The sequence below is a fragment of the Zalophus californianus genome, chromosome X, assembly GCF_009762305.2.
Source record: "Zalophus californianus isolate mZalCal1 chromosome X, mZalCal1.pri.v2, whole genome shotgun sequence".
Classification (NCBI taxonomy): Eukaryota; Metazoa; Chordata; class Mammalia; order Carnivora; family Otariidae; genus Zalophus; species Zalophus californianus.
The window spans coordinates 93410663-93426631 of NC_045612.1; the positions used below are offsets into that span (position 1 = coordinate 93410663).

The 15969-nt window shown below is 37.3% G+C and overlaps 1 protein-coding gene across 6 annotated transcripts in view; it reads right to left on the bottom strand.

The window, feature by feature from the left end:
* Window positions 1-234: 234 nt before the first annotated feature.
* The window catches only part of USP9X (ubiquitin specific peptidase 9 X-linked), a 157773-nt gene continuing 142038 nt past the window's right edge, over window positions 235-15969 (bottom strand). For 5 of the 6 annotated variants that reach the window (XM_027607493.2, XM_027607494.2, XM_027607495.2 and 2 more), the window contains exons 39-45: window positions 12451-12636; window positions 11799-12019; window positions 11621-11709; window positions 7153-7309; window positions 6786-6998; window positions 6341-6436; window positions 235-4155 (exon numbers count right to left, since the gene is read on the bottom strand). In XM_027607493.2, coding sequence (XP_027463294.1) covers window positions 4018-4155; window positions 6341-6436; window positions 6786-6998; window positions 7153-7309; window positions 11621-11709; window positions 11799-12019; window positions 12451-12636 — 1100 coding nt within the window. In that variant the 3' untranslated portion in view covers window positions 235-4017. The remainder of the gene's footprint in view (window positions 4156-6340; window positions 6437-6785; window positions 6999-7152; window positions 7310-11620; window positions 11710-11798; window positions 12020-12450; window positions 12637-15969) is intronic. The other variant, XM_027607497.2, reaches the window with a different exon arrangement.

A 15969-nucleotide genomic window follows, 5' to 3' on the forward strand; every position in this document is an offset into this window, starting at 1 on the left:
AAACACACACCAGAGTGTTTGCCAAGTCTCCATTTTAGACTGAACTGTTAAGTCAGCAATTAGATCACAACTCAATTTTTGAACTGCTTAGATGTGAATATACTTTGGAGATACAAAAGGAGGGCCAAATTCCTCTATTTGTAAACACTTCCCTTTTTAAGTTCCCATTAAATCTATTACACCTCTAAATTACCTGTTTAGATATATTTTAATAAATAAAAGGGAAAGCCGAAATTTAATTTATAAAGTTTTATTTTTGTATATGTGCTAAATCTTAGGAACTGTGGACAATCTTCAGTCTGTTGGCTTGTAAAAGGCTGAGAAGTGTGTGATCTGGGTGGTGAATTTCCTTTGGGGAATCTGGATCTCAAAAAAAAAATCATTTGCAAGTTTAAAACATGGTGCACGTTTCCCCCTTTTTTCTTACACCTATGAATCTGGAGGAAAAGCGCTACATTTCTGCAAATGTAAAATAATTGTTATACAGTCGGCAGCAAGTTCTTAATACATTTAGCACTTTTTGTAGTGATGTATCACACCCAAAACCTTATTTTTAAACACTAAACACTCATGTAGGTGCAGGACCAATTTTGGTTGAGCACTACTATAAAACCAGTACTGATTTTTTTTCTTAGTAACACAAAAAACGGGGTGGGGTGGGGCGGGAAGGAGGATGTTTTCCTTTCTCTGCAGTATGTAGTACCTTCCAGCTAGAGACAGACAAAGTTGGGCACTTGTTATAAGGAAAAGGCAATTTTCTTATCCAGTTAGAATTCTAAATAAGGCAGGATATATCCACCAAATTAACCACAAAATTCAGCAAAGTAAGAGTTCGTGGGAGAAGAGAAGCTGGAAAAATACCAAGAAAAAGTAAAAGGAACCATTTTGTTGGAGTAGTCATCAGAAAATTCACAGACTGTTGCTTTCATTTACAAACGTAATTTCAATAAAAAAAGGCTCCTCTTCTTTTTAACCACTACTAGGATTAAATACTTATCATTCACTAATAAAAGTTAATCATGAAAAAAATATAAAACATTTTAATTCTAAATTTGTATATATAATAGCTAAAAGACACAAGGTTGGGAAATTATGTTATTTCTGCCTCTACAATGCCGAGCATGAAAATTTGGTTGGTGGAGGGCTTAGAAACAGCAGCGATATGGTTTTTACCAAGTTGTGCACGGAAATACTTCGATCCAACAGGGCAAAGCCCTTGTTCACAGATTAACAATGAAAAATAGCTTTAGTCTTTACGTTAACAGATTCTATGGTCTTCTATGAAGTTATCATGCCATTTAGAATCCTGGGGGGTATTTCTTTGAAAGGAAGACTAGTGATTCTGAAACAAACATTTAAAGTAGGAATTATATATATGGCTCAAGAAATCAGTTGAGGGAGAATTAAAGATAGATAGGCACTTTGAAGACTTGGAAGTTTAAAATGTGCCACTGATGTTCAGAAAAAAACCTCAACACCACCATGTTGCTTACAATAACATGCGCCTTAAAATTTCCGCTATGCTTGCTTAAGAAGTTAGAGAAAACAATTCACACAAACAAAAATAAATCTCCCTGTTCACTTTCCCTCGATCCTGGGCACAACACAGACGGCTCTTCCACAAATGGAGGGAAAAGGATTCACAAGCCCTCACCTGGCACAAGGGGAATTGTCAATTCAAAGCAACCAAGATGGGATCTCCCTCCAAGGAGAAAAATTCACAGCCTTTTCAAATGTCAAGTTTTTCGTGTTTAGGAAGTCATTAAAGTTTTTAAATTAAGTACATCACATACTTTGTTAAGGAGCAGGAAATACAAAAACCACCTCTCCTCATCTGGTGAGAAGGTGTATTTAAGGATAGCAAATTGTCCAAATAAAGTTAACCTATTTTGCTCATTGCTAAAGAGGCCTGGAATTGAGGAACTCAAACTACCAACTGGAACTGCAAAGTGTAGGACTTTTGCTCAAACTTATACTCAGATGTAATATACTTAAGGTAAAAACAGGATCTGTCTGGTGTCAAAATTTCCTATTACATAAAACCTAGAAGCACAAATGGACTATAGAGTACTGCAAATAAGATACCCAAAGCTTTATCTTAAATACCTGCCCCTTTTAATCACAAAATAAAGCAATTCTCAATTTTGTTTCTGCTTTGTTCAGTTCCAACTATAGCCTTTTTGACAAAACATTTTCCTATTAACTAAATTGTAAAAAATACAACCAAGCTTGTGCTCATTAAATATACATGTATATAAAAAACATACAAAAAGTACAAGATTATGTTAGGAAACTTTTACAGTGTCAACATCCTGTTTTCTCTAAATCTTTAGTCAAGGGCCAAAGGTCAAATCTTTCTGTGCACAAAAACTCGATGTGACTGAACTCCTGAATTCAGTGTCATGCCTAAGCATGCTATGCACAGAATTTTATTATGCAGTCCTCAAAAAAAAAAAGACAAAAAAAGGAAAAAAAAAAAAAACAACCAAAAAACAAAAAACCAACCCAAAAACAAAACCAAAAACACACCACAGGACAAAAAGTTCTTCGTAAATCAAATTCTATTTGTGAATTCAGCAAAATAATTTCTATAAAATAAAACAGCAAAATATTTAAATAGAATAGGGTGGACTGTATCTGCAGGGGTATTTGGTTTTTAGACAGGTTCCAAAAATTACACACATTCAAGTTACCAATTCTCTTTTAAATACAGTATTAACTGATGAGTTCCTTATCTTTAATTAAATGTTTATGCTGAAATTATGATACCTCAATTAGATTGACTAACCACTAGTTTCCTTTTTAATCAAGACCCTGCTTTGAACATTCAAAGTTTTGGAATAATGGAAAAGGAGCTAGGACAATTCTTGCTTTCAAGTAAAACTGTGCCTCGAGCAGAAACTCAGCTAGACATCTTGGTGCAGTGGTGCTCCAAGTACTGTGGGATTCTGGTGACTTCCACTTCACTGGGGTCCAGCAGAAGGAAAGTTTTAGAAGATTCACCTAATAAGCTCTACCAAAGAAACAAAACAAGCACACCAAATACAGTCTTCTATTATGCTCCAAGCATCCTGGCATAGCAAATTTTTGCATATTTGTTTTAAATCTTTAAAAATTCCCATTACTGATACTTAAATTTCTTTATCCCACCCAGAGATCGAACTGTCAAACATCAGACATAAGCAACATGTGTGTAACTGAAAACCGCCTGTTTATCATATCACATTTCTCCCCTTGTTTTATATTTATATTCTACGTGTAAGAAGGAAAAGCTCTGAGCAAATCAGCTGTCACACTGGGACAACTGCTGTCATTATGGTAATTTTTTTCCTCATTGGCTACACTAACCTGGTGTGAAGCCATGCTAAATGTTACAGCATAACTATAGCTTCAAAGTGATTAAACCTAATATCAGAATTAAAAAGGCAATGAAAAAGATCTAGAAACAATGTTACATCACCAATTGTCCACATCAACCAAATAATTTAAAGGTTACCAGCCTTACATCATTGCTCATAGTAAAACTGACTCCAGTGGCAAAGAATTAACATGAAACTATTGGTGTGGTTGACATGGATGGGCTCTGTTTTGTTGCTGTTGGTTTATTTTTTTTTTGTAAAGGAGTAGATCCAACTGCCACGAGGCAGGCAACACTGGTTGCAGAGTGCAGTGGGTAGAACAAGAAAATTAACTTGTAGTTTTTGTAGATCTGTGAGTCTCCTCAAGAAAAGTTTCTTGCTTAAGAATTAACAGTCAAACATTAATATACTATATACACCTTTGCCATTTACACATTAGCATCAGGCCATTTATTACAAAACACTATACACTTTCCACTGCAGGCGGGTTATATATTGACAGCAAATTTCTGCAGATAAGACAGTGAATAAACTCTCCACTCCATGTTATGATTAGGAATAGTTTTTCTAGTTTTAAATTATTAGCCAGACACAGAAAAAGGTTGGACTGTAAGGCCTGGGTGCACAGTCTTGATGGAACCAGTTAGTTATGTGCATTTCACTGATCCTTCGTCTGAGGTGGGGATACTTCTTCACTGCCTTCATAATTTTCTTGTGCTCGTTGGCCAGTTCTCTGAGGGTTGTTCATGTGATGTGCTGCTGGGCCTGTATATGGCTGTCCATGCACATGGTTATTCTGAGAGGGGAGGAGAGATCGATGTTAAAACTTTTCATATAGTAAACTTTAAAATCATGGGCTAAAATCTGTGGACACATAAACATTTCTTTTATTCCCGGAACTTACAAAGAGTAAATATCCTTAGGCTAATGGTGAGAAAGAAAAAACAAATTCGTTTCAAAGAGGAAAGCTAGGGACACCTGGGTGGCTCAGTTGGTTAAGCGTCTGCCTTCAGCTCAGATCATGATCTCAGGGTGCTGGGATCCAGGTTCCACACTGGGCTCCCTGCTCAGTGGGGAGTCTGCTTCTCCCTCTCCCTCTATTGCTCCCCCTGCTTATGCTCTCACTCTCTGAAATAAATAAAATCTTAAAAAAAAAAAAAAGCCTAAATGCAAACCCCGAAACCCCAAACAAAAGCAGTGTAGATCTGTATAAATCTTTACCTGAAGTGATTTTTAGTGCCCCAAATCATTTAGACCTAAGTCCAACAAATAAGGGATTACAGCCTGTTATTGTTTATTGTCAAAAACACTCACAATATGATTTGTGAGTTAGAACACATTTATTCTGACTCTTTCAAGCACCTGGAAAGCTTCTATATGATAATGACAAATCTGACTGATTGTGGTCATATGAGATCTGCATTAGCAACAACCTTTAACAGAATGGTGCTAATGAAAATACAGTATTAAAGAAACATGGACGAGCCAGGCATGATTAATATATGAGCTTTCTCAGGGCCAAGGTAAGTAAGTTTCTTCCTTGTAAATTTCATTTCTTAACCCTTTAAACCCATGAACCCTCATTTTTCTGTACATTCCCACCAGTCAATAAGATTTTAGGTCTTTCTATAATTTGTATTATGAAAATATGTTGAATATGCATTTTCTAATTATTGAGTATGCTTCTATTTCCACCCCCCCGCCTTTTAAAGTAGGCTCCACGCCCAATCTGGAGCCCAACTTGGGCTTGAACTCACAACCCTAAGATCAAGACCTGAGCTGAGATCAAGAGTTGGACTTTTTAAAATAATTTTTTATTGTTATGTTAATCAACATACATCACATCGTTAGTTTTTGATGTAGTGTTCCATGATTCATTGTTTGTGCTTAACACCCAGTGCTCCACGCAGAATGTGCCCTCTTTAATTCCCATCACCAGGCTAACCCATCCCCCCACCCCCTTCCCCTCTAGAACCCTCAGCCTGTTTTTCAGAGTCCATCGTCTCTAATGGTTCGTCTCCCCCAAGAGTTGGACTCTTAACCAGCTGAGCCACCCAGGCACCCCTCCATCCTGAAATATAAGAATGTCTTAAATAATGGTTCTGAAAGTATGGCTTCCAGACTAGCAGCAGCATCAATTACCTGGGAAAGAAATGTAGATTTTCTGGTTCCACCCCAGACCTAAATGAATCAGAAACTTGCAATCTGTATTGGAACAAGCCTACCAGGGGATTTTTTTTTTTTTTTTAAAGATTTTATTTATTTGAGAGAAAGAAAACATGAGCAGGGGGAGGGGCAGGGGGAGAAGGAGGCTCCCCGCTGAGCAGGGAGCCCAATGTGGGACTCGATCCCAGGACCCTGGGATCATGACCTGAGTTGAAGGCAGACATTTAACCGACTGAGCGACTTAGGCGTCCGCACCAGGAGATTTTGATGCTTGTTCAAATTTGAGCATCACTGCCTCAAAAGATCTGAATTAGTCACCTCTGGGTTTTAGAAGGTTATCTAAATTTTATTTACTCATCTTACAGGAAATTTTACAGCAATCTATCAAATCCTTGATATTTTTCAACAATCTTGAGTGTCACTGAAGTCTTAGTTAGGCTACGTAACCAAGAACAATTTCCTTCATTGCCACATCTTCAAGTCTTTGGAATCCATTTGCAGATTCAGCCTAACAGGAAATGTCCTAATCCTTTGTACTAAATATTATCATTTTATGTTGACCTCAACTGCCACAGTTTTACTAAGTCTGAGTACAAATGACAGGCACCTATTTGACCAGGAAAACACCATAGGGGGAAGTTCAAACACATCCCATCGTGACCCTGCCCCAGCCATTCCTCTTTTGTTCATGCTCTAAAGGTAGTCTTGATAATCCCTTTATTACTTTGCAGTCACAACAAAAAATTCAGCCATTCTTTAAATAAAGCATAAAAATTGGTTCTAGGGGATAAAAACACAAACCAACCCCTATTTACCTGTTGATACTGAGATCCAGGTGAATGGGGGTATAATGGGGCATCTTCAGGTGGAGGTGACTCATGCTCATCTGGGGCATCTTGGTCATCTGGCTCCTAATTTTAAATATTTAAAAATAAACAATTATGTAGGCAAATTCATGTTTGAGTTTTTTGTATTTGAAATAAAATTTTAAAAACCTACAAAACTGACTCACAAGTTTCCTTCTACAGAAGACAAATTGAAACAGATGAAAAAACCTGATTTGGGTTCTCTTCAGAAAGACTACATTTCAGACAGTTTCAGAAATTTCTCTAAAAGGCTTTCTCATTAACTTAAGATTACATATAGTAAACACTAAAGCAAACAAAACCTAAACAAAATTTCTTTGATATTATCATTAATACATAAACACTGGCCTATAAAGTAACAAATTGCTTTCTTCCATTTTTTTTCTTTTTTTACCTCCTCTGGACAGAGTTCACAAGCTTTTGCAAGTGTCATCCTAGCACTATGTGATCTCTCCAAGAAATAACCATTTGATGTTTCATTGCTCTGCACTGGAGGAGACCAGTTGTTGTAAGTGTACTGAGGGTTGCCGGTGTATGGTCGTCTTTCAAGTTCATCTCCAAGCCATTCCACTGCCCAGGTCCACTTTCTTTTAAGATCTCCGTTGCCCTTCAAAAGAAAATAAAACCATGTATGGAAAAGGTTTTGGAATACTTCTTAAAGTTAACTTAAAATAGTAACTCCAAATTCTTATTCTTTTCTTTAAAATGGAATCCCTAATTCTGATTCAGACTTCTACAAAATTGTAAGAAAAAACACTCACCTGCAGAATCTGGTAAGCAACAGGACAATTGCTAAAAAGAGCTACCATACATTTTATACACTGGTATGCTCTTTTTTGATAGTGATTCTTAGAGCGCTGGATTGTGTCAAACAGCCCATCTCGGTCATCTGGGATTCCTTTAAGTGCGTTATGAATTCTGAAAAAGAACCAAATATAAAATTAAAACTTGTAAAATCAAATAGCAGCCAACATTAACTGAGTGCCCACTATGTGCCACTCAATAAAGATCTTGGATGTCATGTCATCTAATGCTGGACAGCAGGTACTGTTATCGAGCCTCTGCACAGGTTAAGGAGAGGGGCGCAGAGAGGTCAAACAGCTTGCCCAAGGTCATACAGCCGCCTAGCAGTGTGTGCTCTTACCAACTTGTTACCAATCCAAAATGATTTTGCTAGGTATGTAATTCAAAGACACTACCAGAAGTGATTTGAGGACACCAAGAGTAATACAGACAAAGTCAACTAACAACTAAGTTTATGACTGCTGTACCTAAGAGTTTGCTTCAAGTCAGTTCCTTTTATAAAACTGCATTTCGGAAAGTAAGTAATCTGTGACTATGAAATGGTGATATAATTTGGAAGTACAAAACGAACCTGAATTCTAATAATGAGCTATGGCAAAACAATTTTCACCATTACTATAATATAGCTGATTGGCCAATGATCGATGATTTCCTTTCAGTTCTTGCCAAGCCTAACAGAATAATATGTAATCAGTGATTTCTTGTTCTCCCCAATAAGCAATTTAAAAAAAGGACTCTAGGGGCAAACTGTGCCTGTTTTCTTTGTGTTAAAAGCATCACCTGCCAGTAAACAAAATGTGGTATATATACAGAGTGGAATATTATTCAGCCTTAAAAAGGAATGAAATTGAGAAACATGCTACAATGTGTATTAGGTTTTTTTTTTTTTAAATTTATTATTTTAGAGAGTGAGCAAGTGAGCAGGGGTGGGGGGCAAAGGGAGAGGGAGAGAATCTCCAGCAGACTCCCTGCTGAGCATGGAGCCCAACGTGGGGCTGATCTCATGACCTTGAGAAATCATGACCTAAGCAGCTATCAAGAACTGCACGCTTAACTGACTGAGCCACCCAGGCGCCTCTACAACACGCATGAGTCTTAAAAGGCATTAAGTAAAATAAGCCAGATAAAAGAGGACAAATATTGTATGATTCTACCTATATGAGGTACTTAGAATAGGCAAAATCGAAGAAAAAATAACAGTTACCAGGAGTGGGGGGAAAAGGGGAATGGGGAGTTATGGTTTAATGGGTACAGAGTTTCAGTATGGGATAATGAAAAAGTTCTGGAAATGGATGGTGGTGACGGTAACATAGTATTATGAGAATATACTTAATGCCACTGAATCTTACACTTAAAATGGCTAAAATGGTAAATTATGAACATTTTACAATTTTTTTTTTTTAAAGATTTATTTATTTGAGAGAGAGAATGAGATAGAGAGAACATGAGAGAGGGGAGGGTCAGAGGGAGAAGCAGACTCCCTGCCGAGCAGGGAGCCCGATGCGGGACTCGATCCCGGGACTCCAGGATCATGACCTGAGCTGAAGGCAGTGGCTTAACCGACTGAGCCACCCAGGCGCCCCGAACATTTTACAATTTGACTACAAAAAATAATAAAAAATTTACCTGCCTGCAATTCTACTGAGGTATATCCAAGAGAATTGAAAACAGATGTTTAAAAACAAATGACATGTACATGAATGTTCACAGCAGCATTATTCACAATTGCCAAAAGGTAGAAAACAACCCAAATGTCTAACACAAAAGGACATTTTGTATGATTCCATGTATCTGAAGTGCCCAGGCAAAATCTGGACATTGTGCCTAGCCTATGGTCAGACAAATCCATAGAGACAGAGCAGATTAGTGGTTGCTGGGGGATGGGAGGTAAATTTAAGGAGTGACTGCTTAATTGGGTATGGGGTTTCCTTTTGGAGTGATGAAAATGTTCTGGAATTAGAGTGGTAACGGTTGTACATTGTGAATGTACGAAAAGCCACTGAACTGTATTCTTTAAAGTGATTAAAATGGTGAGTTTTATCTCCATAAAGAACATTACCTGTGTAGTCCATAATTTAAAAATAAACCAAAAGCCTTATATACCATAAATTTTATTTAATAAAATGTTCCAAATCAAAATGCAAGCTTTTTTTAGATTGCATGCATTCATAAGATCTTTTGTTTGGAAATCATGACTCCAGCTATTCTGCAAGGTTTACTAATTTCAGACCAATCATACAAGCCTCTTGCTGTTTAATCTGAAACACTTCAGTGTATATTGTTTTTACCTTCAGTTTTGTCAAGTGATAATGAAGTGTTAAGCCATTCTTTCTGCCACATCACATTTTCTTCCCATTAGTTTTAACTGTTTTCAAATACTATTTTTATCTGTATCATCTTTGCCTGCCTTGTTCTCCAATGCCTGGTAGTGCCAAGCACATGGTAGATACTCCATAAATATTCAAACACTGCTTATCGAATGAACCAAAAGCTCACTATGAGAAAGTTATTTTCAAGCTTGGGCCAGTGATTCATAATAACAATACCTTACTAATCTCATTACACAAAAGTCAACTGTCCATATTTAATCCAGCACATGTGCCCTTACCATTATTGCTTGCTATAATGAATCAAGAGAGCTACGATATAACCAACTGGTTTAATGCTGTTAAGTGCTTACAATATTTTTTAAATGAAAAGAGGAAGTTAGACTCCATTAAAAACAACTTTTCTTTTTTAGGGGGAGGGAAGGACAAAGGGAGAGGAAGAGAGAGAATCTTGAGCAGGCTCCATGCCCAGCACAGAGCCCGATGCAGGGCTCAATTTCACAACCCTGAGGTCATGACCTGAGCCAAAATCAAGAATCAGACATTTAACCAATTGAGCCACCCAGGCACAACTAAAAACAACTTTTAAGAAAAGTCTCAAATCCTATAAAACCATATTGGGAAGGGTACTGGACAGTGCTCAAAATATATGCTTATAGTTTGGGAACTATTAAACTTTCTGTCTCATGAAAATTGATTTTTGGTTTGATGCTATTTTTACATTAATACAACTTAAATCTATGATAATTCTGGAGATAATTTGGAAATATTCACGAATTCTGACATTTGCAATCTGCACTAAGACTCAAAATTGTAAGTTTTAAGCATTTTGTCGTTACAGAGCTTGCTTTCAAGTTGCTGCTTTAATTACTGTATTGACAGACATAACATATGTATATATATAAATTTTGAACTTTCTGAAAATCAAGTATTATACTATCATTCATGTGGGGAGGGAAGTTATAAAATCTGGCAGAGTTGTCAACTAATTCCATACTTCACCATCACCTAGAATTCTTGGGATTAAAGATAATATATTAAACTTTATGGCAAAAAACGAGATGGAGGAATTCTGGAGGAAGCTTGAGGGATAGTTATGCTGGATATCCTCAGTTTAAAAAAAAAATTGCACTCAAATTCTCATATACTGAAAAACTAAATTTGATGTTCATTATTCACAGATTCCGTGTTTGTGATTTTGTCTACTTGCTAAACTTTATTTGTAATGGCAAATACATGGCGCTTTGGTGGTCATGTGCTGAGTGGAAAAAAATTTGGACCAAACATGTATGTTCCCAGCTTGATTCAGCTCATACTGCAAAGGAGTGTCCTTTTTGCTATTTAGTGAAACCCTTCCCACACTTTGTGCTTTTTGTTGATTTCATAGTTTAAAACGGCCCCCAAATGTGTAGTGAAGTGCTACCTAGTATTCGTAAGCCCCAAAAGGCTTTGCAGAGAAAACACTGCATTAAATAAGCTTTATTCAGACACAAGTTATTGTGAGTTCACTGTTAGAGGAGTCAGCAATGTATGGTAAATAAGCTGTCTTTAAAAAGATAAACACACATTTAGAAAAAGGTTATGATAGATCGGTTGACAAAAATGTAACTAGAGACTTGCAGGAACCTAACCCTGTATTTCCCCTAGGAGCAATGGCTCCGCATTCCCTCATTCAGTGTTCACAGCGACTTTATAGAATATAGCTACCATGAATAACGGGAACTGACTGTACTTTCTTACCTAAGGACTATTTTTAGATAACCAAATGTGACCTCATATGACTTATTCTAAAACGAAACTTATCTTAAAATAACCCTAGCACATCATTAATGAAATTAAGATATTTACAAAAAGCCTATGCTGTCCTTAATTTAAAAAAAAAAAAAATTGAAAGCCAGAAGTATTTAGCACGGGCAAAAATAAAAAGTGAAATCAAGTGAGGGAAGGGGGTTCTTTTTATTAATTCTTAAGCTTTTAAGGTTAAACCATTATTACATCTCCAAGAAGTAAAAAGAAAAAAGAAAAAGAGAGGAAAAAAAAGCGCTGACTGGCAATTTCAGTTAGTTTAAAAGTTGGGCAAGTAAAAACAAGGATCTACCTGTGAGTCTGCCAGGAGTCCTCAATCAGTAAGATCTGCAAAAGCAGATCCAAATAGGGTCGGAGTTCGTAAGTGTAGGAATATGCAACCTAAAAACAGGAAAAGACCCAGTGAATAACTTACTTAAAGGAATAACAAATCAAATTAGAGAGACATATGAATGTTTATTGTCTTTAACCTGCCAGAGAAGTTCACCGAGGACAGTAGATGAGAACTGAGGATTCTCCCAGCAGCAAAAACGAAGCAATTTGACAGTTTCCTCTGAGTTACTGCAGTCCTCAATGATTTTCTTCACATAACTTGTTCTCACAAATAAAATGTCTGCCACATTCTGCTGAATTGGCATTATAGGTTGTGATAAATTAGGATCACCAAAAGGATTGGGAAGAGGAGGATTACCTAGAATACAGATTTGTCATCAATGAAAAACTAATAGGCTTCTCCACAATAAAATAACATAGATTTCACCATAGAAAACAGCTTATGAATTTTGTATTTTAGAAAAATAACATTTTAAATCAATATTCTTAAGTACCATGAAGAAAGTAGTATTAGGCATTATAATGATCAGATAGACCAAGATGATAAAATGTGAACTTTAAATGCCAACACTGGCATTTACCTATATAAAAAGTTAATTCTTAAATTACTTCACTTAGTATCAACCTCAGGAGCAAGTAGACGTGAAAAAGGTATAGAACCCAAAATATTATAGATTGTCAGACTCTTGGTTTTATATTTAAACATCTTCAGAATTACTTTTAACTGGGTACTACGAATGGCCAGCAGTATTTTAAAACCAATGTAAAGGATGGAGTATTCTACTTTACCATTGATTGAAGACTGCATTCTTGAAGAGACATTGCAACAGCGGATCAGCTGTGACACAACTGAGTACAATTTGCCTAATTCAGCATACTGGTATTTGATTGGAGGACCTGGACCTTCATCTAAGGACACCAGCATAAAGGTAGCAGGTACATTCAATTTCAGAAGTTGTGTCTTCTCTGCCACACCTTCCATGAAGCAAGCAGCGGGACGAGGGGGAGAAGAGTTACAAAAGAGAAAAGAATTAGGATGATAAGGGCTTCATAATAAAGCAATTATCTAAAATATTTTTCTATGATTTTTATAATCAGAAAACTTTTTTCTTTTTACCTCTTGGAGATGTAATAATGGTTTTACCTTAAAAGCTTAAGAATTAATAAAAATAAAATCAGAAATTTATAAAATCAAAAAACTCTTACTTAGCATTCAGGGAATGATTTAACCAGAACAGAAAATCTCCATGGTATAATTAGATTTAAGTTTTAAAATGGTCAAAAACCATGACTTTCCAGTCAAACCAGGCATAAAGAAAATGAATACTTTCTATGGCCCGAGAGTCTGGGGGACTAGCCTAGACTTCAATCCTCAACGTAAGGGAGGATGATGAAAACCCAGTGAGAAATAAGAATTCTTTTATACACTGCCTCTCTATTTTCTTCCACAGCTAAGCTACTTGAAAATCAGGCCTAAACTCAGTGTCATCTGTTTTATTTTCCTACTCCTCAACCCATGCCAGTTTGGTTTCTGCCCCCCTTCCTGGGGTAAAGCTAAGGAATAGTTCTAAACCGTAACTGCTTCCTTTCCTTCTTGGATTCCTCTTTTCCTTTCTTTCAACCTCTTCTCCTTGGTCTCATTTCTGAGTTTTCTTTCCTCTGTCTTTGAAAAATGGTTGCTCCTCAAAGTTCCCACACCAGGCTATTGTCTCACACTGTATGCTTTTCCTGGATGATCAAACCCACTCTAACGGCTTCAAGTTCCAGCTATTTTCGTTCAGATGATACCAAAGTATTTCCAGTATCTTAAATGTTCTACCGGAACACTGAACATCACTATTTGGGCGTCCAACAGGCTCAAACTCAATTTGCCCAAACTTAACTCATCACTTTACTCCCCTATCCATGTTCTTCCTCCTGTGTTCTCCTCTCTCAGTACATGGCACTGCTATCTACTCAGTTGGAACCCTGGGCATCACTTAACATCTATTCTGTGTTCCCCTCTCAATACCCAATCACTAAATCCTACTGACTTTACTGCTAATAAAAAGCATCAGCATCTGTCCACTTCTATCTCCTCCTCACTGCCAGTTCCCCAGTACTGGCCACAATGATCTTCTGCTATAAATCATTTTAACAATCTCTAGTGTTATTCCCCTGCAATCCATTCCACACTGTAGTCCGAGTGATCTTTCTAGAAGGTATGTCTATTAAAAACTCTACAATGGCTCATCAATGCTCTTAGGATAAAGTCTAGAATCCCTCAAGAGGCTTGCCAGAATAGCTTGATCAGAGATCATTTCTAGTCTGAATAACTTTCACTTCCTCCACACACTGAGTTTATTCCAAGTCTTTGCATCTGCTGTTCACTCTGGATAGAAACCCCAAACAACCAATTCCCACATCAACTCCCCCATTAAGTCCCCTGTACTCACCAAACCTGGTCTGGTATCCCTATTATATACTACCATAGCACTTTGTATTTTTCCCTATTATAGCCATTAACATACTTTATGGCAGTTATCTTTTTATTTGCTTCTATACCCCATTAGACAATAGGCTGTCCTTTTTATTGTCATATTCCATAAGTATAAAAAATACAGGCCCACAATCCCTTATCTGAAATCCCGAGATTCAAAAAGCTCTTATCATAAATATAAACAAAATTATTTCATAAAGTTGGTGTCAAAACATGTTTGGTGGGAAAAGCTGGCCTGAACTGAGAAGAGGCTATTCACAGTCTTCATTTATCCCCTCTCAGGGTGACTATTCATGCTTGACTGTAGAAATATTAATGTGTATGATTATAAGGTGCTGTCTTGGACCCTGCTATAGGGATATTACATAATACATGGTATATACAAACAATTCTGAACCCCAAAGCATAAGTGGTACATTGAAGTTTATGGATCTGGGGGTGCCTGGGTGGCTCAGTCGGTTAAGTGTCTGCCTTCCAGCTCAGCGGGGAGTCTGCTTCTCTCTCTCTTTCGCCCTTTGCCCCTTCCCCCTGGCTCGTGTTCTCTCTCTCAAATAAATAAAATCTTTAAAAACAATAAATAAAATTTATGGATATGTATTTGCCTTTAGCAGGGAAATCTTAATTAAATTACATTACATGCCAATGATGTATGCTTTGTGAACAGGCAGTATCTAAAAAGGGAGTTGAACAGAATAGGATTTTTGTGAATGCCTAAATTTGGTATTTCTAACTTTGAAATACAGATTCCGCTTGCTTGTTTGTGCAATGAATATTCTCTCCCTTTTCAACTACAAATAACCAAGCACCTCTAGTATGGAAAGGTAAAGGAAAAGACAAACTACAGAGAAGTAGAATGTTGCTTATGTTAAAAGGGCCCCCGAGGTAAACTGGTGATTAGTAAGGTCACACACACAAAAAACATGGAATGACAGGGATGTTTGATTAGAGAACTTAATCTTGGATAAAAGGTATTTTTTTTCTTTTAAACTTTTTTTTTTAAAGATTATTTGTCAGAGAGAGAGAAAGAGAGAGACAGAGAGAGGCAGAGGGAGAAGCAGGCTCCCTGCTGAGCCAGGAGCCTGATGCAGGACTCAATCCCAGGACCCTGGGATCATGACCTGAGCCGAAGGCAGACATTTAACCAACTGAGCCACCCAGGCACCCCAAACTTTTTGTATTTTTAAGATTTTTTTATTTATTTGAGAGAAAGCGAGCACAAGCATGGGGAAGGGCAGAGGGAGAGAGACGAGCAGACTCTTGCTGAGTGTAGAGCCTAATGTTGGGGGCTCAATCCCAGGACCTCGAAATCATGACCTGGCCAAAGTCAGACTGAGCCACCCAGGTGCCCCTCTTTTAAAACTTTTAAATAAGTTATTCAAATTTGGCCAAATATTCATTATCATCACTAAGATCACTAAGATTTTATTTTTTTTTATTTTTTTAAAGATTTTATTTATTTATTCATGAGAGACAGAGAGAGAGAGAGAGAGAGAGAGAGAGAGAGAGGGAGGGGCAGAGGGAGAAGCAGGCTCCCAAGGAGCAGGGAGCCTGATGCGGGACTCGATCCCAGGACCCTGGGATCATGACCTGAGCTGAAGGCAGACGCTTAACCATCTGAGCCACCCAGGCACCCGATCACCAAGATTTTAAATGGAATGTCTCAATAAATTAATCATGTTGGGAACGGTGCATTAATACCTGATTGGTAAGAAATTTTTATAATTTTAGGGGTGCCTGGTTGGCTCAGTTAGAAGAGCATGCGACCTTTGAGCTCAGGGTTATGAGTTGGAGTCCCACATTGGGCATAGAGATTACTTAAATAAAACTTA